Source organism: Anopheles moucheti, chromosome 2, assembly GCF_943734755.1.
Source record: "Anopheles moucheti chromosome 2, idAnoMoucSN_F20_07, whole genome shotgun sequence".
Lineage (NCBI taxonomy): Eukaryota > Metazoa > Arthropoda > Insecta > Diptera > Culicidae > Anopheles > Anopheles moucheti.
In genome coordinates, this window is record NC_069140.1 from 86894749 (window position 1) to 86916643 (window position 21895).

Here is a 21895-nt window from a genome sequence, read left to right on the forward strand (position 1 = left end):
GTGTGCCAGTTATTAGCCGAGGCAGCACAAGTGCAAGTGCAAGTGCAAGGGCAAAACCGTCGTAATGCAAGGCGAACACGGCCGTTCCTCCTCGTGTGTATGTTGTTCTAAAGCGCGTTGTTGTACTGTGCGCGGTTCGCATTATTAATTGTGCATTTAATGCCGTGTTGCGCGATGCGTTTTCTCTCGCCCCCCTCATACATTCACGCGATTGCCTTTGTCTATTTTGTTGGGTTTATTCTTGTTTGCAACTTAAGCGAGCTGTTTTTTTTTTGTTACTGATTTCTATTACTGATTATTGTTGTTTTAGTAAATAATGTTTTTCTTTTGGATATTTTTATAGTTTTAGATATTTTAAGCAAAATATAGTGCATTTTAGATAATTTTGCTATTCGAAGATAAATTTAGTAGTCATTTACGTTTACTTAGATACGATTTTTATCGCTGTGGAGCGCCTCGTGGCATAATGGTAGCGTTTGTCTTGATCTTCACGCGACAGAACCCATCGTTAGGCAGTACTGAGTTATCCAAGTTTTTGTACCGTTTGAATAGTGCTGCAAGCCTAGTTATAATCTTGATATTTCCAGCAGATATTTTCTCAATAGCTTGTGAAGAAGTTGTATTGCGAAAAAGAAGACGAAGAAGAAGGTTAAAAAAGGATAAAACACCACATTCTGTTAATTAGGGTTAAAGGATTAAGTTTGCACCATTGCACACACCGCGACAAACTAATTTACTAAAAACAGCACAACACAAACGTTCCTGTACACAACACCTCCTCCTTTACCTGCTTTTCATTAACTTCCTTCTTTCCTCGCAAAGCCTCATCCATCCTTCGCTAACAGATGCTTGTTTTGTTTGTTTGTTTGTTTGTGTGTTTTGTTTGACGGTTGAACGGCGCTTCAATATTGGATATCCTTTTTATTTTATATTTCTTTCTTCCATTCGTTTTCCCATCCCCAACCTGTCGATTCATCCTCATCCCATTCCGTCCCATCATCCCCGTTGTTGCCTTTAAATCCACCCTGTTCTACCGGGGAAATAGGTCTCCCGTACACAATCAAAGCAGCCGCATCCCTACGAACCAGAATGGCAGTGCCGGATCCCCCCGACAACAGCAACAGCAGCAGCAACAGCAGCAACAGCAACAACAGCACAACGCACAGCAGCAGACACAGCAACCGAGGCCACAGACACTGACACCGACGCGGGAATCCGCCGCGAATGGGTCGATGGCCATGCAGACGCTCGTCCTGACGGTCAACAAGGATGCGACCGGGTACGGTATGAAAGTGTCCGGCGATAAGCCAGTGTTCGTCGAGAGTGTTAAACCGGGCGGTGCGGCACGACGGGCAGGGTTAATGCCGGATGATATGATACTGAAGGTAAAGCGTTGTCGAATAAGGTTAGGGCGTTGAGATCAGATGTTACAGGGGTTTCCAGTTTAATTGGTTAAGTTGGCGCTATTTCTGGAACGTTTTCATGTTGCACTGGAATGTGTTGCATTTGATTTGTAGATCAAAACAAACTTTGTTATTATATGTGAAGCACACTTGTTTCAGCACCTCTAAATGATCCACTTCAGCCTGAAAAGAATCCAGAAACGACATAAACTTTATCATTTCATCTCGAAACCCCTGTACGCACACGTTAGCCTTTGCTAGTTTCACATTTTCAAAATATGACTTTAAAAATTCCCCAAAAATTCAATTATTTCGGATAAAACATGTTTTGATTTGTGAACAGAAACATTCTGTTTGTTTATTTTATTTTATAATATGTTTTCTTGCATTCCTTTCCCGGGTACTTACTCATCATCGAATTTGATTCCAATGCAAAAACCCCGGTCGGTGCCAATCATCATCATCATCCCCGAATCAACAATCACCCGTTCCGTAGGTCAATGGAACATCCGTGCGAGCGTTAACCCACACAAACGTCGTGGAACTCATCAAAGGTAATCACAAGTGGTACCGGTACAAGGTACAGGAAAATGGCGAAATAATAAACAAAACCTAAGCACACACTAACGCCGGGGCACACTGGTTGCAGTTTCGCGCGTCATTGTTGCAGAACCGCAGAATGCACCGCTATAATCATTCTCTTACAAAAAAAAAATCCCTCCTTTTCGAACCTTTCCCTTTTCCACAGCTTCACTTTCCTTCCCACGAGTACACTCTCACACACCATTGCGCTCTATACATTATCGTACGCTTAGAAGTAGAAGTTGTTAGCTCGTTAGTTACTTCAAGAATGTTGCCTGCGTGGAACAATATTTATTAGTTATCATGAAATGAAATTAGTGTTCTTTTAAAATAAGAGAATCAGAACGTCCATAGTGTCACTAGATGATAAGTATATTGCGGAAAACATAGTAATTTAGTGTCTGAATAGCTTTTACCTTTATTTAGAAATGTAATATGGTGAATCCTAATACAGGGTTTTTGAAAGATAAGGGTTATGATCAACATAAGAAAAAAAAAATCAAGAAAGATCGACAGATTCTACATCTATATCAACATTTTATAGTTCGAAATTTTAAAAGAATCTCGAAATAGATTCCACTGTACAATTTGAACACCACATCCCCTGTTATGCACGTTGTTATATATATTTTCTAGATGCATTCATCTTTTACTATTACAATGTGTCGTTGTGGTTTTGCGTTTAATTAATTTTCTCACTCCCGATAAAACTTAAATCACTGCTGCTCGATCAAACTGAACGATTTTTTCACAGATTCAACCTCAGTTCCGATTTCCATTCCCTTGTGTTTTTTTTCTTCTCACTTTTAACGAGCGGGAAAAGTCGAACATCTTCCCCGTGGAATATGGGACCAATGAGAATGTGGGGAGGGAAAACATGTAAACAATCGATCGGGGGCAACTTTACTACATCTCTCTTTGCTGCCACTGCTCTGGTTGCGGTACTAACTGCACATTTCACTCACCACCCGCCGTACAGTGGGTGAGTGTGGATCTGGTTTGTGCAAAGCCCTCTTGTCAGCGGGTAAACCAGTTCCCGTTCCACTGCTCGGGGTGAGGTAGTTTCAATTTGTACGCTTTTGCAGTCGATAAACACTTTATCAAGTTATGTATTTCAATAAAATGAAAATTGTCTCTGCCGCCTTCACACATAATATATACCCGCCCTATTGGAGTCCTCCGCGATTGGAGTTGTTGGGCGAGCGTAACGTTCAATGCATCCCGTTTTGTGGCTCAAAGTTAGTTCAAACTCTTTCCACTTCTTTCCATTCCCATTACGCGCACCCATTTTCATTGATCAGTTGTGTGGTGTACCGCAAATAGTAAAAACTTGTTATTTTGGTTCTTTCTTGCAGCATCGGACGTCGTTGAGCTAACCGTACAGCGTGGCAGCAACAGAATGCAGCGACCATCGCCATCGACCAACTCCATCGCGCCGATGACGCCGGTTGCGCAACGGAACAGCATCACCGCTCCACAGCCCGTTGATGTAAGTAAACGCTGCAGCAGGCGTTTCCATTGAGCATTGCAGCAAGAAAGAGAACGAGAACGCAAACGAATTGCGGCGTTACCAGTAGCGCGAGGGTTGAATGGGTTAAACTTAATTAAATGCAAAGACACAAGAATGAAGTTTGCAACATTTCACAAGTAATTAATTTGATTCAAGTCTTGCTGCTGCTGCTGCCCATATTTTGTCTAGGGTGTGTATTTTTTTTTTGTTGCTCTCCTTCCGTTTATTTTATGCGAACCACAAACGATTCCCGCAATTCCCGGTCATTTATTCCACACCGGCTCACACCGGGGCTGGGATCGTTTATTTTTCCACGAATTTACTCCATCATCGATCGAAAAATGTCAAGATCATCGGGAAGGAAAGCATCTTTTGGACGGGGGGGGAGGGCCGCCGCCGCTCGCCACGGTGGTAGCGTTTTCCTTACGATCGGTCTAAAAATATTCCCAATCTTCTTCCACACCCACCACCACCGGTATGCTTTTTTGTCTGCTTTTGTCACCCCGTGCTTCTGCTCCGCCCCGGTCGTTGGCTGCGGGCGAACTAGCACGGTAGGAAACGGTTTTGGCCAGCATGTGTTACCATCCCGCGTGTCCTGCTCACGGTACAAATACACCTCCCGAACACGTTGGTGGGAGAGAGAGAGAGATTCAGATGTGGTTTGCATTCGATGGTGGAAATGCTAATTTCTTCATCACATTATTTCTGGTCGCTTCCAAAAACGGATCCATCACAACTACCACCACCACCCTCTTCCATACTATTCGTGGCGATGGTCTAAACGCTCTCTGGGGTGCGAGTGTGCGAGTCGCGGCTATTGAATTGCGTTATTTCGGGATTTTCCTCCCAATTTTCCCAGCCATGGAATTTTTGGTGAACAACACGTTGGACATAGTAAAGCTTCCATCTTTTTTTTGCCATATCTGAAATGGGAAGTAAAAATAAAAGGGGCCAAATGACTAGACAGAAGGATTAAAAAGGGTTGTCTACATTATTGATCCTTTTAGCAGAAGGAAGCGATACCGGAATGTCTAATGGAAATACAAGCTTAAATGTTGATAAGCTGGCAGTGCAGTTAATATTCTAAAAGTAAATGCAGACATCCGGCTCGAATTCTAAAAAAAAACCAACAATTCATGTGTTTTATTTATTCTATTTTTGTTCCCTGCAAACAATTAACCTTACAATCACAATACATATTAGACTATTTTACTTAGTTAATCTTTTGAAAACAGTCATTCAGTAAATTTAGAATTCCATTTTACAATGAAAGAATTACAAGAATAGATATTGCTTTAAAATATGAAAATTCGGCTGGATTATCAAATAGAATCTTTCTGATACAGAAATCTTCAGAATTCAAAGAACATTTATGGCTTCATGAATCTTTTGGACAATTTTTGGCTACTTAAGAACGTTCAATGATTGATATATCTGTAAAGACTCTGCAATTTTCACAGTAGAGATTAAGAATCATTGATCGGTTTAAAGATGCTTTTAGATTAATGGATTTTAACAACCGTTTTCCTGTCTTTTTTCCTTTTTAGTGTGCAAAGCAACGGGAGATGGAAGTGCACAAGATGAACACGCTGCAATTAATGCTCGATCAGGTGAAGAAAAACCGTGATAATCTAATCGCAAGCAACAAACCGCGCGTGGAAGTTGCCCGGGTCGATGCTACGATCCAGAAGCTGGAAAAGGAACTGCAGCAAATGCTTGGCGAGGTAACCCTTTTTTCTAGTATCAACCTTTACCCACTGTGTAAGGAGGAGGTGTTCAATCGGTCACATTCTTTTCGGTCCGTTTATGGTTTAATAATTTCATCCTATCGTCCACGAACAAAACAACTCGGGGATCATCACTACGGGAAAATTCACACGCGGGTGTGGTGGAGCGTTTTTCGTTTTATTCGCACAATCATGACATTTTTTTTCTTGAATATTTGCACTATTCATTTGCGGTTGAAGGAGATGTGTTTTTGGTAGTACGGTAAAGTTTTCCAATGCGCGGAAATGGTTCTAGATAATGTTTGTAAAGCTCCCCTTCTTTATAACACAGTTTTGCACCAATAGATGGGGGGTTTTCCACCGAATGCAGTATGCATTTGTGGCGAAGGTGTTCTTCTTTCTCTTTCTCTGTGTGTTTCTTTTGTATTTTCTTCACAAAAAGGTGTTATTTCCAACAGTTTGTAAAGCTGTGCGGGCCAAATGAAATTTGTTTGTATGTTGTTTCCAAAAATGATTCCATGCAAAGTTTTCCAGATACGATCACTTCTTCGTCGTTTATCAAGATGCGATTTGATTGGAAAATAACTATTCAAACGCGTTGATGTTTATGTGTTAGTTTATGTGTTGTCTCGATGTTCAATATGTCTTACATGGTGCATTTATATACGTTTATTACGAGCGTCACGTAAATTATGAGCAAAAGTGCCACTGCAATAATCAATCACCGCAAATTAACTCCAACCATTTATGGGTGACATTACCACATGGAAAGGCTTTTGGTTATTTTTTGAAAAGTTAACAATTCATCCTGCACAATTGGTGTACTGTTTTGTGTGTGTGTGTGTAGTTCAAATCGGAATCGTTTTCCATTCCCAGTGGCGCAACACGTTTGGTTTGCAAACATAAAACAAAAACAATTAAGCTCATACACACGCAAACTCTGTTGCAGTTTTTAATGCTCTCATCTCAATTAACACCACCACGGTTCATCAAAATGCATGATGGCAGTTTACAATACATCATACGCACAACAACCGTCCCGTACCCTAGAAGCGTAAAATGAAAAACAATATCACTCACATGACACTCCGCATAAAAGTGCATCGTGCAAAATGCATCAATTTCTTGCGGATGCCCCTCTACCCTGTACGTTTTAAAGCGCGTTCCTTGAAAGGTCAACCGTGCCATTTTCTCTCTCTCTCTCATAGTGACAAGATTGATAAATACTCAACACCCCCACACAGGGGAACTACACGTTTATGTTTGCTTTGCTTTTGATTTTTTTTCTGTGCTCGCCCCCCTATGTTTATCGCCTCTCTTCGCTGCGAATTTTGTATCAGTCATTATGTGCATTTTATCATATTATTGTGCGACCGAATGTTTACCGTGTTTGCAGTTTTGTTTGTTTTGCTGCTCCTCGTTTCGGAACTGGTTTTTTCTTTACATTTACGTATGTTAGTAGAATTTTTATCAATTGTTTGGTTTATCATGTAGAAAAAGAGTTACGAATGAAGTCGATTATGCTACTGACTTTTTTTTCTGTTATTTTTTTTCGGAATGTTTGTTTATCTCTTATATTTGTTTTTAAAAAAAATTGTGCATTTGTTACAAACAATAGTAATTTAGACGTTTTTGCAATAGCATATTGTTCTTAAATTTCATCTATCTCAGGTTGATTAGATATTCAGTGATTAGATTTGTATTATTCGAATCAAATGTTAACAGAACATATTGTGAACCATTATTTTACAAAGCATAACTGTTTTTCTTCCACTTCCTAACTATCCTTAACTTAGCTGGAGGTCCTGAAAGTGGAACTCATTTCCTTTCTTCGACAATGGCTTGTCCACTGCTGTACATGTTAATCTTGTTAGAAGCATATACAGCGAATGTTCTTTTTATTGTTTTGACCATAAATTATCTTTCGTGAACCCGATGATAACATGTTCGTTCAGACGTTTGTCATAACGTTTAGACTGGTAATTGTCGTGTTTTGTCATTTTAATAATAATGTACTCAAGGATGTTTCTAACAGCTACGAATATGTATGTTAGATTGAATATATGATCCAATCGCACTGAGATCCCATCGATACTTTATGCATTTAGTATCTCATTTTTCAAATCAGTGCTAATGCACAAGTTTAGAAAAATATACTCTGTTTTGATTACTATTTTCTGCAACGAAAAAAGGATGGTAATTGCAATTTCTTCTACCTTAACAAAATGCTATCCATGGTGTTTTCTGTTATCATTGGTTACTGGCACGACAGGTTTTGTCCCTACACTTAGTTCCCTCGCAACAAACTTTGCGCTCACCTCTTTTTGCCTATCACTATCACCATCCCGATTGCCTCATTTGGTTGTGCGGAATTCTAATACAAAATATTTAATTTCCTTCTTTTTTTGGGTCGCTATACTGAACTGAATGAATGAATTACAACAAACAAACAAACAAACAAAAAAAAAACACATCGTCCAACAAACACCTCGTTCTATCCACAATCCTTCGTGATCCTTATTTCTTGCTCGCTTTCCCACTCATTCGCTCATTCATTCACGTTAATGTGCGCGCGCGCGCGCGCCGGTGCTCCGGATCGGATGCATCGATTCCCCGTTCTTTCGGTGTGTGATGCAACGCGCCTGTTCCTGTTCCTCTCAACCACAGCCCGGCTCGTATCCGGCGTTCAGCCCCTCGTCGCTCAGCTCACCGCCCTTGTTTCCGCAGCCGCAGCTCCCAAACAGTGGGACCACCACCACCTCTACCACGCCCGCCTTTCTGTCGCGCTTTCCGCGCTCGCTGTCCTCGCTGAGCCTGGGCACGAAGAAGAAATCGTCCGACTCCAAAGAGATAACCTCCCCGACGGCGGCGACCCTGTTCGGTTCACCCGAGTGCCTCAGCCCGACCGATGGTGGCGGTGGTCCGTTCGGTGGCGGTGTACTAACCACTTCCGGCAGTTCGGGTGGAACGCCTACCAAGACGAAGAAGTACAGCGCCAGCAGCGCAGCCGATCACCATCACCATCACCATCTGCACGGTAACCATCATGGGCATCACATCAATCGGAGTGGTCACTTTGGCGGTAGTGGCAAACAGCAGCAAAACTCGTCGGACATACCGCCACCGCTGCCACAGCGCAACAACATTCCAAAAAAGTCCGAAGATATGGTGGACATGATGCAGGTTGGATCGCGCCGCAATATCCTCGTATCGGATCTGGACCATCAGCTCGTCGCGCAGGACACCGCCAGTCTCCATTCGGCAGGTTCGTCCGGTTCGGCCAGCTCGAAAGCTAGCGGGGGCGGCGGTAAATCGTCCCGGAGCAAGAAGAAGAATGGCGGTGCTAGCGGTGGTGGTGGCACTCACAATAGCAACAGCAAAAACAATAACACTAACAACAACATAACGATGGAGCCACCGGCAGTAGGGGATGGAAATGTGTCCTCGGGTATTATGGCCACTGCAACCAGCACGACAGAGTTGCAGGCGGAACCACCACCCTTACCGCCGCGCCAACCCGGCATGCTGGAGGTGGTGAACCAGAATCTCATTATGAACAGCGACAACAACGCGGGTAGCAATTGCGCCAACAGCAGTACGGGCGCCGGCACACCCAACGGAAATAACAACGGCAGCAGCAGCAGTGTTGGTGGCCGGGGCAACATCGAGATGCGCCCACCACCGAACAGTATCAATACGCTGATGAACTATCCGCTCATAACGACCTGTACGCCGGTGCGGGACAATATGACCGCCGCCTTTCCGCTTTCCTACCGCCCGAACATAGTGCACCAGATGCAGCAGCATCAGCAAACCACCGTAAGTAGTAGACACAGAGTGCAAGTGAAGAGCAGAAGAAGCGCAATAAGAGTAACGCAGAAGAGAGTGCGGTGTGTGGAGGAATCGAATATATGGGTTTAAGGAACATTGTTCTCGCAAAAGGATGACACGACTCGCTAGATACTAAACCAAACCCTATGTACAGTGATCAAACACGATCCTCACTAAACATGATCCCCTCATTTTGCTCTCGGTCCCTTTTGTCTATACGCTGGCACTAAGCACCCCCCGCCTACCACACACTTACATGTTGAGTCTCAGTCTGTACCTCCTCTATATCTGTGTACACACTTTTAGCACCTTTTGTTGTCGAGTAGTGAAACGTTATAATACGCAGTCGAAAAAAAACAATCAAATCAAACAGATGTGTACAATCTCTCTCGTTGCGTTTGATTACACCATAACCACCCCTAGTAGCCGGTACCGATGTGACCATTTAGAAACTATTCCATTCCGCTTTACATACATTTACGGCTTACGGGAGGGAGGATGAGTATTTCTGCTTTAACACTACTACGAAACGTTCCTACGAGTTTCGTGATGCTGTTCTGTCTAATTGTATGATCTGTCTATCTGTCCGACCTGTCCTTGACTGTTCTTTATCATTCTGTCGTAATGAAAATCCCCTGCAATCTTCCTGGTGCTGCACTTTGAGCCCATCCTGCTCAAGTGGTGTCCCTTTTCAGTGTTCGTTTTTTTCCCTATTGTATATAGTTTTCCGCTTCGTGTTTTGGTTTTGTATTTATTTATTTTCTTCCTGATTTCTTTTTGCTACAAAACTCTATTTTATATGTGTGGGTTTTATTTATTTATTTATTTATTTCGTTAATTTTAAGTTTGTTTCTTTGTTATGATTTTGTCTATAGGTTTTATTCTTACCGTATGCGATTGTGTGATGTGTGCGTGTGCGTATTTTTAGAATCGTCATAAAGCTTGGACAATTTATGCGTGTTGATACTGTCGGACATCAGCCATTCAGGATTGTGGTCAATACAATAAGAATTATTATTTTAGTTTCTGCGTTGGTTAAACTTTATAGAATGGAAATATGTTCTATGGTTTTAATTATTTTTAGAGCTTGTAGGAAAGTAGTTAGTTGTGTGTAAATAATAAAAAAAGCATGCCGTTCATATGATTGATGTTTCATCGTTTAGTGTACGAACTAACGCTGCACGTTTCACTTACTTTCATCAAGAACAGTTGCATGGTTTGTTAAATAACAGTAAAGTATAACTAACAGAATCGACAATTTCCCAAATTATGAGTAGATTAAGCTTTTTTTTACGTTTATATTGTTTTGAGTGTTGTATTTTCCATAATGGAATGTTATTCCATGCTCTTCGCTTCTTGTATAAAGCAGCTGTGGGTTACCGTGGGTTTAAATCCGGGTTTAAATAAATTAGTGTGAAACCCCGTTACCCTTTTCAATGCTTTCTTGTAAAGGAATCAATAGATCCCACTATGCCGACGTCGGAATGCAATAGTGTACCCCCTTGCTAATAATAATATTTTATTTCATCGTGTTCCGTCAGGCGATGAATCAAGCGGCAGCAGCTGGCGTGAACCAATCGATCAACAAGAAGCATCGACGGATCGTGTCGTCTCCGGAAAATATCGGTTCGAAGGATTTCGGCATGGTGGGTGACCACCATCATCACGGCTATCGGCATCACAAAACATCGTCCGACTCATGGGACAAGCGATCGGAGATAACGCCACCGGGCACACCACCTCCACCGTACCTGAGCACATCGATGACCGGCAGTGGTAGTCCGGGGGGCGTCGGTGGGCATCATCACCATCAGCACCCGCATCATCAGCATGGTGGTCATCTGCATCACCATGAGCATACCACTGCCGGTGATCTGGCAATTGCGAACCCTCTCAGTAGCATTAATAACAACCACCACAGCACAGCGGGAAACAATGGCACCACCACCAACGCGAGTGGTAACAACAATTTCAACAACATTAACAACAACAATGGAGGAAGTCATATGGCGTCCTCCTACCATGCGCACCACCATGCACAGTCACCGGTCGGTGGGACGAATGCGGGTATCGGCGGTACGGTGCCGGGAAGCATCGTTGCAGCGCAGGCAAACGTCGCCCAAAAACCGATCATCTCGATGGAGGACGATGACATCTCGGACCAGGAAAGTTTTATCGAGGAAAACAGTCCGTTCCGTTCGCTGACGCAACTGCTCGAGGCGGAAAAGTCCGTTTATCTGGCGGTGTTCCTGAACTTTGTGCTCACCAATTCTGACCCAGCAGCGTTGCTGTTCTATCTGATTACGATGCTGTACAAGGAGGGCAGCGTTAAGGATATGCGCAAGTGGGCGTACGAGATTCATTCGACATTCCTGGTACCGGGAGCGCCGCTACTGTGCGCGAACGTGGACGAAGCGCTGGCACGCGACATCGACGACGTGCTGCAGAAGGAGAATGACAAGGCGGAAATACTGCGAATGGTGTTCTTGCGCAGCCGGCTGAAAGCGAAGGAAACCATCAACCAGCAGCTGCAGCAATTCCAGATGAAGCGCACCGCCGGGCTCGGTACGATGTTTGGACCGAATGATCAGCAGTTGCAAATGGCCAAAGGTGACAAGGTGAAGGAGCAGCGAATCATTGACGAAACACTGCTGCCTAAGCTGCAACAGTATCTGTAAGTATGCTCGAAAATCGTCCACAAATACGACTGTACTTGATCGATTGTTTTTTGTTTTCTAAATCTATTTTTCGGTTTTCGCACGTGTAGTGATGACCTCGAGCGTGAATCTCCCAAGGAGGATCCGAAGAAGTCGGCCTTATGTTCGGCTCTGTCTACTGTACTGATGCGGTTCTTCGTATCCCGCTGCAATCCCGGCGGACCGATCGACAAGGTACACCACTTCGTTAGCCGCGAGAAAAGCTTCAAAAGTCGGCTCATGACCAAGAATCGGAAGCAAACGATCCTAGGCCACAACCTGCACCTGCAACCGTACTACGAAGTGACCCGTTGCAATCACTGTCAAAACATTCTCTGGGGTGTTAGCCCACAAGGCTACCATTGCACTAGTACGTACTCAGAAGGATTGGAGAGACGTGTGTGAGGGCTGTATGCTTAACTGAGATTTCTTTCGTTTATCGTTTTAGACTGCGAGTTGAACATTCACCGGGCTTGTGCAAAAGATCTGACCGAGTGCTGTCCTGGACCGGCGATACAGAAGAACGACAGCAAAATCACCAAACTCATGGAGAAAATCTCAAGTCGGAATCATCATCAAGGTAAGGGCTGACAAAACAATCCATTCGATTGTGTGAAAAATTGGGATGTTTAATAAAGTTTCGTTTTTCTTATCGCATTTGTAGATAAATCTCGCCGACATGATGATGATGCGACTGCAGACGACACAACTATTAGTGGTGAGTACCGTTATTGTAGGATACTTATCACATTACGCTTACATGTGTAACAGCGTATCAACATTCGTCAAGTTCTAGTAAAATATTTATGGAGGCTTATAGTATACAACAGTATACTTTTGATTTCGATTTAAAAATGGCTATTACGTTCATACCAACACATTAATGCTGTTCTGTCAAATACTGGAATTGTTTAATTGTTATACCAATGTCGTTATATTAATGTTATCTAATGGGTTGTCATGAAAAATTTAAGGGTATTGTTCATTACAAATATTAAAATATAATAAGTGGAGCGTTGATTTTATCCATTACATGTCAACATATGAAATTGCGTACTAAAAAGCCCTGTTTAATTCTGTTATTTATCACACTGAAGTGTCGTGCTTGTTTTAAAGCCCTCCAGATGATAATTCAAAAGTGCTTTGTGTGCCAAAGTTAGTTCAAGTGTCAATTATTGTTTTGTAGTTTGCAAAGCTCTCATAAAAAGAGTAGAAAATAGCTGCTGAAAATAGCAGAATTGGTAATTTCAAAAATTAGTCTTTTAAATGGCACTACATTGGTTTAATCTGTGAGAAAAAGTAATGCGTGAAATTGTTGTTCCAAAAATTTCTCATTCAGAAAATCTCAATTTCTAAAAAATGGGTAAATTAAAATAATGCACTTGTTCCCCATTTTGGGACATTCCTAGATGGTCTAGAAATTTTAATGCAATTTAGGCTAAAATCTCTTTCCCCTGGACTGTAATGGGCTTAAAAAATTGTTTAGTTAATTGCTGAGGTCGTTTATGCTAACATTATCATCGAAATTCGACAGTAATTTGAGTACTCTGTAATAAGCGCAAACAAAAATTAAACGACTATTTACTTACTTCAAGAGAACTGGTGCTGAAGCTCCATGCTTCCATTCACATGTTACATGCTACATTCAAGCACATGTTACATAGAAAAGGATAAAAATCAAAACTAAATTTGTTTTATAGCACAGCTTGAACACGTCAGGGAATATTGATCGAAATGGTCAGTTTCTTTGAAACGTAACGCATAATAATAATCTCAATTGACTTGCCCCAGACTCAAAGCCCAAAGATGGTACCCATTTTGGCTCGTTCCTATTTCAGGCGCGTTGTGCATGTGTGTCCGGTGTTTTGACCGTTTTTTAAGGGAAAAGCTACTTCCATTTCCACAGGATTGACGCCAACAGCATATAACGGAATAGATTTTCACCACCAGTGTACGTGCAACCGGTTCGTAAGCCTGCGATCAAGCAGAGCATCCACCAGTTTAATTACCTACACTACTTTGGGCACAAAGCTCTTTAATGCGCCTCAATGGCGGTAGGGTGGTGTTATGGACAAAACCCCTTAGAAGGGTTTTACGTCATTTTCATGTTTCCGAAGAAGGCACGATCGCGGGGAACTTGTTTTCCTCCCTTCCCTTGTGCTGTGATCGTGCAATCTGCGTTTGTTTCACCAACTTTCTTAGTGTTAGCAAACAGAAATCGAATTTGTCACGCCGTATGAAGTGTAGTTTTCGATAATAGGGATGATCGTCATCGGTACGAAAACACGCCCCGTCCAACCTCTGATACCTTGAGGCCTTTTGATGACTAACCGAACAAAAAGTGTTCAGCACGTGCGTGTAACGAAGCTCACCTTTTCTATGTCTCTATTTTACCTCCACACCGTTGATCGATGTTGTTTCTAAAGAGCTTTCAACGAGACATTCCAACATCCTCAGCTAGTGGAATGATAGTGAAAAGATGTGTACACACAGCAGCGGGCGCGAGACTAATCGCTAGCGTGCTATTTACAACGCGCGTCAAACGATTTGCTTCGTGTGGGTTCAATTGTTTTTTCTTCTGCCCTTTTGTTCACCAGCGTGTACAGCTGAATGAATACCGTTCAACAATTGATGTCTTGCTCGAAGCAATTAATTAGCAGCAAGAAACTCAAGTGCATTATTAATTTAATATTTGCACAATGCAACGAACCTTTATCAGCTGGCCTTTGAGTTTTGCTTCTGATTATGGTATCAGTACGATGAAACATTACAGCAGCTTCTTCTTTTTTTTGCGCTATGTATACAAAAAGGGATTTTTTTCCTTTACATCGCCCTTTACGCGTGGTGTGTAGCGCACATTTCCTGCGATTCCACGCAATCTCATGCAACTCTCAATGTCTCGCGATCGCGAAACCAACCGTTGTTGTATGCGCGATGTCAAAGAGCATACTCTCCCTCACACACTCACGCAAAGCACGACCCATACTCACCGTCATCATTTCGAGCCAGCACGATTCACAATTTTCTCACCCGTGATCACTATTCTCTCGAAGCATGGACCCGCTGCAGAACAACTGCCCGGCCTAAGGGCGGTGAGAATTCACCCCTATTGGCAGGCGTGGAAAGACAGAACAACAACAACAGCAGCAACCAATTCCACCCTTGTGACTGCTGACTTCATCTCCCACCCATCGCGCTTTATCGTAATCCCACGGCAAGAACACGACGATGATGATGATGATGATGATGGCAGCGGGCGTCTCCATTGTAAAAATGTGCGCGTTCGGTGTAAAATGTGCGCCAACGAATGCGCGACATCTTGCGTGTGGACAGCCGCACGGTCGACACATTCAAACAGTCGAATGGTAACGCGGATGATGAACGGACATCGCGCTACGTCGCATCGTGTGTCGCGTTATATATTCGTGCGGATTTGTTCGTTTTTCCGATGAATGAAACTGTTCCGTGGATCGTTTCTATTTTTTTTTCTTCACTTGAAATATACACAATGTTCACATTAGTATCAGAATAGTGGTAATGAGGTGACATCAAAGTTGAAGGTTAATTTCTACTTAACACTTAACCTTTAAACCTTTACTGAGAAATTTGTAAAAAAGAGTGTTTACTGTGGTTAGTGTGTGTAGTGAAATATTGATGGCATAAAATGTAGTGCAATAAAACGTTGATCAACTAAACGATATGGTGCGCGCTATAGTTGTATGTGCGGCGTTCACGTGTAAAAGCAAAAGTTTTTTTGTGATGGTTTCTGCAATTAAGCAACGCTAGTAATATACTTGTATACTCAAGGCCGTTCGTTGATCAAACAATATGTCGACCCCGACCTTCGCAAAGTAGAAGGTGGTAGAGATCGACAGGATTTCGTGAAATACAGAATGAATGTGTGGTATCTTGCCCCCCAGAGTCTCCACGCCATCATCCAAGTTCGTAGAATTATCGCGACATTTCGTTGTCGCGTAGGTGCTTCGAACCGATGTCATCACCGTGTGTGTATGTTTGTGTTTCGAACAGATGTGGTTCTTTTTTCCTTATTGCTACCGCATGAGAAGTTAATGGTTCTTAGTTATTGTACGTGACAAACACAGCTGACAAGCTCAAAAATGTGATATGTCTAAGGCGTTGTTATGTTTAGACTGCTATGTTGAGGGACTTCGAAATTATTATGATCTAGGATCGGTGTCATTCTCATGACATGATCAACTCCTCATGAATCTGCGTTAATGTAGAAATGATAGTGCTAGGAGTACTATCAAGTAGGCTAGAGAAACTATCGCCTGGTTTGTTCCCATAAACGCCTGGAAGCAATAGAAAATAGACTAGTTCACCAGCGGTTTTAACGATATCTTTATTAAGCACAATGCCATGCGCCACGTTAATGAATCGTTTGATCTTCATTATGAAAGCAAAGAACACCAGCTGATATGTAAGCTATGTAACCCGGTCTGTGCCACCCACGGCTCGTGTACTGCGGCGTAACTTTAACCAGAACTTCATGCGCGCCGAGAATGCAACAATTTGCCGACATTGTGTGCAGTTTTACGGGGCCTTGTGGTGGGTTGTTTTTCAGCGTGTGTGCGTTACTGTTGTGGAATGATGTGTTCGGTGATTGCTTTGGCAGCGTCACAAGGAAAAACGTAGCTTTATTTAAGACCATCTCGTCATATTGCGGGTTTTTGGGGTGGCTGGTGTGCTCTCGTTTTGCGAATGATTAATTGCGATGAAGCTAGCGCTAGCGCGGGACCCTTCCCCCCGTATTATCTGGGTCGTTTTAGTTGATGAAGTTCTCGATCAGTTGCAATTAGTTGTAACGAGAACTTCCCAGCGTTCCCATTGCAAGAGTTAGAAGATAAAGCAAGTGCTCATCCGTGAAGTTAGTTAATGAAAGAGAGTGTCCTATATGAAGAGAATGTTTCATTAAGCTTCAAACACAGTGATAACACGGTTGGAGGACAGTTTTCGGTTCTGAATCGTTAATTCAAATTTGAAAACATTTAAATATCGTCACCAAATGGCGTCGCCGCATGAATAATTCATTCAAAAGAACAAGCAAACACGAGACGACGATGTACGGCTGTCGATTTTTAGTAGTTTTGTTTTTAATCTTTCACTTCTCCTCACTTTTTTTTTGAGTGGGGCGATATTTGGCCCTGCCTGTGCAACATTCCTTTACAGTGAGGCGGGGTAAGGAAGGAGGGAGCATCTCACCCCGTACTCCCCGTACCACACTCCCTTTCGCTTTCTGATATCCTGTCAAACGTCTTACCGTGACGAAGAATCATTTTCTTCGCGGTTTGAGAAGTCTTTTTTTCTGTATGTTTCTGAACGAATCGTTGCCCACCCCACACCATCACCGGACGCGTTGAGTAGAGACGGTTTGACGGTTTATTTTTAAAATTTCCGTTCCGTTCCATCAGCTGAAACAGCAAAACGGGGAGAAGCAAACGGGGGGAAGTAAAAATCCCCATGAATGCTGTGCGCCCGTACACTTTCGAGCATGTTTGAGAACTGTGGACACAAACACGCACATGCATATTTGAACCTTGTGTAGAAAACTAGCAACCGAAAAACCGCCCTCAATCCGTACCAAGATAAACACAGTCGGAACGAAACGAAACGGTGTTCGGTTGCCCTTCTTTTTCGGTTGCTTGATTTTTTGTTTTCGTGTTTGTTTCGTTTCATACAGTTTCCACAGTACGCAGTGGTTTATGCGTGAAAAATCCATCTTGCTCAGTGAAAAACGGGAACGGTTTCGCTCGTTGTTTTATCCACCCGTTGCCCACCACACTCGTGAAACAATACAGCGTCCGGTAGTGTTTATGTGGTTTCGTGATAGTGAAACACGAAGGATACAACACAGTGTTTCAGTGCCGCGACCTTCTGGTATTGTGAGGTAGAGATTTCTTAGCAAAAAAACAAACAACACTCACACATATCGCAGAGTAAATCTTAGGGTTTGGCTGAGTTTGTACGTCGTGTGCCGCGAGTGATCGTTTTGAATGCATGCCAGTAAAAGGACGTCAAGCCAGTCAGCATCAAACAGTGTGCCATGATGTGGTTCCGCACGGGAAGCTTTCCAGATGATCGGTTCAGTGTGTCGACGCTGAAGAAGCGCATGCGGCGCAAGAATAAGAGCGGCGATGATGGCCAAAAGCAAGCGGACGGTGAGCCGCCTGCTAGCGGTAGCGCAACCACCAAGTCGGATAGTGTGCGGCGGGAGAAGAGCAAAGATCGGAAGGGTTCTTCCGATCGGGCCGGTTCGCCCAGCGCTACGGCAGCGAGTGGTGGTCCGGTGACGATAGGGCTAATGGTAATACGGCCACCACCGCGGACATACAAAAAAAGTTCCTCAAAGTCGCGTCTCGATGGAGCAAAGAAAACAATCACGATGCCCATCACGGACACGCGCACGACGACCGGTTCGGCCACGATCAAGAGTTCCAAATCGAACACGAACCTGAACATTAACACGCTGATCAAGAATAAGCTAAACCACAACAAGCATTCGCCGGCAAAGTTTCTGGCGAAGTGGGTCGATCATCATGATGGTGCGGCCGATGGGAAAACTTCAATCAATGGACCATATCCGTTGTCGCCCAGTAAATCCGTAAGCAAACAAGTTGGTTTTGCAAGCAGAAAAAAAGGAAAAGTGGAACTCCATTTATCTGAGGTTCATCAGAACTTAACATAAGTGCATACTTTGATTTCAGATTGTAATTTATTGTTTTAAAGTTATTTGGTTAATTTTGTTTAAATTTGATTATTCCATATCATGAAAAAACCACAAAATAACTCTAAATGATCGCTAGAATTGAAGTCGTTACTATCACCCATTTTGAATTTAATCTGTCAAATCATGTTGTTAGCTGTCATTTCTAAGTTGTACGGATAATCAAACAACCCGGATAAACGGTGTTCCACCATCACTAGTGCACAGCAGTTAGACGTCAGATTGAAGAGGTGCGAATAATACTATTGAAACAATCTAGAAAACAATTCCCTTATCTTCAGTTTTAACTTTTTTTTTTACATAACAGCAACAGTGAGGAATAATTCTTTTCTGATAAATTCATTCGCCCTTTTGCTCTCTGCTTTAACTGCTGTGCAGAGACAGTAAAAAAACTGGCCACTTACAACAGGGCACACATTCAAACCCAGATGTTTTAACATGTTTCATCTGTTTCCGTACGTTTCGTTTCCGTTTTCCACACGATCAAACGTTCTTGTACTAACAATGCAAATACGATGTCACGGTGACAACATGTGGGCCCACTAAATTTTAAACGGGGTGACGTTGGATTTTCCCAAAAACGCACACACGATCGCACGCGTCTACTTGAACCGCGGACGTACGTAAACAAACAACGATCGCACGCAGATAAGCAGCTCTCGTTCACATCTGTTGCATCTCAGCAGCAGCAATCTCGCACCAGGCCACCACAAAAAGTACAAATTGCAGAAGTCCAAGTCACGGAAGACTCTACAGCAGCAGCAGCAGAAGCGTTCCTCGATCCCTTCGTCTTCTGGTGCGACAGAAAGCTTTACAAAAACGCCAGAACCTTCATCGATAGAGAGTGAAGCAGGAGCGAAAGGAGCAGAGGGAGAACAGGAAGTCGATGAAGTGGCTGATTCGAGTGACACCACCGGAAATGGTAAATATTTCGCATGCCCAACCGTTCTGAGAGGTGAAACGGATGGAAGGTTTTGATAAGATTACTGTCAACGCTGTGTTTCAAGTGGTGTATTTCAAATGCACTGATCGCTTCACTTCACAGCAAACAAAATGTCGAACAATATGTGTCCACGTTGTTGTGCTTTATGATTAAATATTTGTTTTTTGTTTCTTATTTTGTTGCTGGCGACATACGCGGGGTTAAGCAATTCGTGAGTGAATAAATTACCAATGTAAATGTTCGCGTATGACCGTCATGGCTTTAGCAGTCAAAGATCATTCCAGCAATGACCTCTTGGTGGCCCAATATTTCACTCGGAAGAGATCAATTTTCGGCTAAGCATAAGACAACATACACCGGTAGTGTGAGAAAGCATGACGCATGGGCAGACACGTCCGGAACCGGTTGGGTAGCCTTCAGTTTGCATAGACAATGTCGCGCCAAAGACCAACAGAGCCGTTTGTTGACATATGCTTGAAGAAAACGGTTTCAGTTTTTGTTTCGTTAGGTCAATCAAACATCCTAAATGACATCATCTTCCTGCCCGGGTGTTCACAATGAAATCCAGTCGAAATCGTTAATTTCGTCATTCACCGTTCGTTAAGTTTTCAAAAGCTCCTTGAAGTTGATGACGAAACTTCTGGAAACATGAAGTAATAAAATTAAGAAACTCCATAAATATAACTCCATTAGTGTTTTACCACAAGCTTGACAAATTTTGATACAGAAACTTTTTTCTTACACAATTGTTTTGCTCATCCTTCAACTAATATTATTGGCTTTTACAGAGCGAGGAGGCAACACATCATTAGCACGTCAGCCATCGGACCGCCGACAGGACCTGAGTGGACAGCTAGCTAACACTAGTGGCACCTCCGACCATCTCAACAGCTCATCGTCCGATGCCTACGGTTATAAGCAGTCCGCGGACGATGATCAGTTCCGTGAGAAGTAAGTTACCGTCGGCTTGCTGCTTGTGTTACTGCACAGAACAAATGTTAATATCTCACCTTTCCCGCAGTGTCAAATCCAAATCTGCCCCGGTATCGGTAAACCGATCGGAATCGTACAAGGAAAGATCGCAGAAGAAAACACGCACCACGCGACGGAAAACGTCCGATCCGAGTCTGACAAAAACGGCGTAAGTAATTGTATTTTTTGGGACACACTTTCCCCGTGAACATGCTTTTCCAGTGACCACAGATTCCATAATTTGCGAACAAACGGCTCGCTTGTAGCGGCTCACAATCTTCTCAATCAAGCACACTGGAAGTGTTTAATATTTATTTTTAAACTATGATTGGTTGAATCTGAATGACGCTTTCGGCGGGATACTACGGTCGGCAGGAAGCTACTTAAGTTATGGATGGGACAATATTTTCCTTGGCATTTATGTAAAACAAAAAAAAAATGCACACTTTGCTTTGCGCTTAGACGAAGATCTCTCTAGGTTGGCGGCGTGTTTTGACGCGTGCAGAACATAAAGCACAAGAAAACGTGAAGCCGTGCCACACAAATATGACCCAAGCGTCAAGGGTGAAGAATGTGATGAGCAACACACTTCTCATTCCTTCTCTGCGCTGGCAGTTGATAGTGTCGGCGAGGTGTTTAGTTACGTGTGGATTCTTAAGATGGGCAGCAAAAACACGTACCCGGTCGCGATTATCATGACGTCACGGCGCTGTATGTGTGGGAGTGTAAAGCGGTGGAAGCGCAATGATTGACTACGATCGATTAATGAACCAAACCACCATCATCATCACCTGGACTGCCATCCGTTCCGCTAGCTCTAGCCGGAGTGTAGGACGCAAATCGTAAACCAATCGGTAAAGATAAATAGCTGACGTAAGCCGAAAATAGAACGTTTTTTTTTTTGCTCCACACCGTCGGGATGGTGATGATGACGGTGACGACAACCCACCGATGATTATGGTTGGATGCTATGATGGTGTGTTTGCCGTTGACCTGCTTCTAGGCATGCGAGGGAATATTTTCTCTTGTTTTTCGCGTTTCGTTTCGTTTTTTTTGTGTTGTACAATGTTACCGGGGAAAACATCACTACGTAAACATCATCATCAACACTGGCGGCGGCAAAATGGTCGCAGATCGGCAGAGGGCGATATTGTCGTCGGTTTGTTTTCCCCCCCTCCCTCGGACACGCGGTTAGTGCCCGGTCCCAGGATTAGTATGACCGGGAAATGATGCAAAAGCCCCTGCCCATTACGATCATAAAACGGAGTAGCGCTCGGGATGTTGTCGCGTCTGACGATGGTATTTTAATCACTCTTTTGTAGCAAGCAGAAGGTTGAAGGAAAGGAAGAAAAACCCCCGGCTAGAATCAGTATTAAGGATGTAACATAGTGCCCCAGTGAAACGTGAAGCTTATCCTGATCAAGAAATGGAAGTGGTACAATTAAGTCCCGATAGCGCATCAGCTCCACTTATGTCCCTTTTATTT

The 21895-nt window shown here is 43.2% G+C and overlaps 1 protein-coding gene across 1 annotated transcript in view; it reads left to right on the forward strand.

Moving 5' to 3' along the window:
* Window positions 1-21895, forward strand: part of LOC128298263 (uncharacterized) — a 77619-nt gene that overhangs the window by 28086 nt on the left and 27638 nt on the right. The window contains exons 3-13 of the mRNA XM_053034008.1: window positions 1046-1385; window positions 1900-1957; window positions 3341-3474; window positions 5043-5219; window positions 7890-9041; window positions 10595-11727; window positions 11821-12119; window positions 12198-12329; window positions 12414-12467; window positions 20226-20388; window positions 20459-20578. Coding sequence (XP_052889968.1) covers window positions 1046-1385; window positions 1900-1957; window positions 3341-3474; window positions 5043-5219; window positions 7890-9041; window positions 10595-11727; window positions 11821-12119; window positions 12198-12329; window positions 12414-12467; window positions 20226-20388; window positions 20459-20578 — 3762 coding nt within the window. The remainder of the gene's footprint in view (window positions 1-1045; window positions 1386-1899; window positions 1958-3340; window positions 3475-5042; window positions 5220-7889; window positions 9042-10594; window positions 11728-11820; window positions 12120-12197; window positions 12330-12413; window positions 12468-20225; window positions 20389-20458; window positions 20579-21895) is intronic.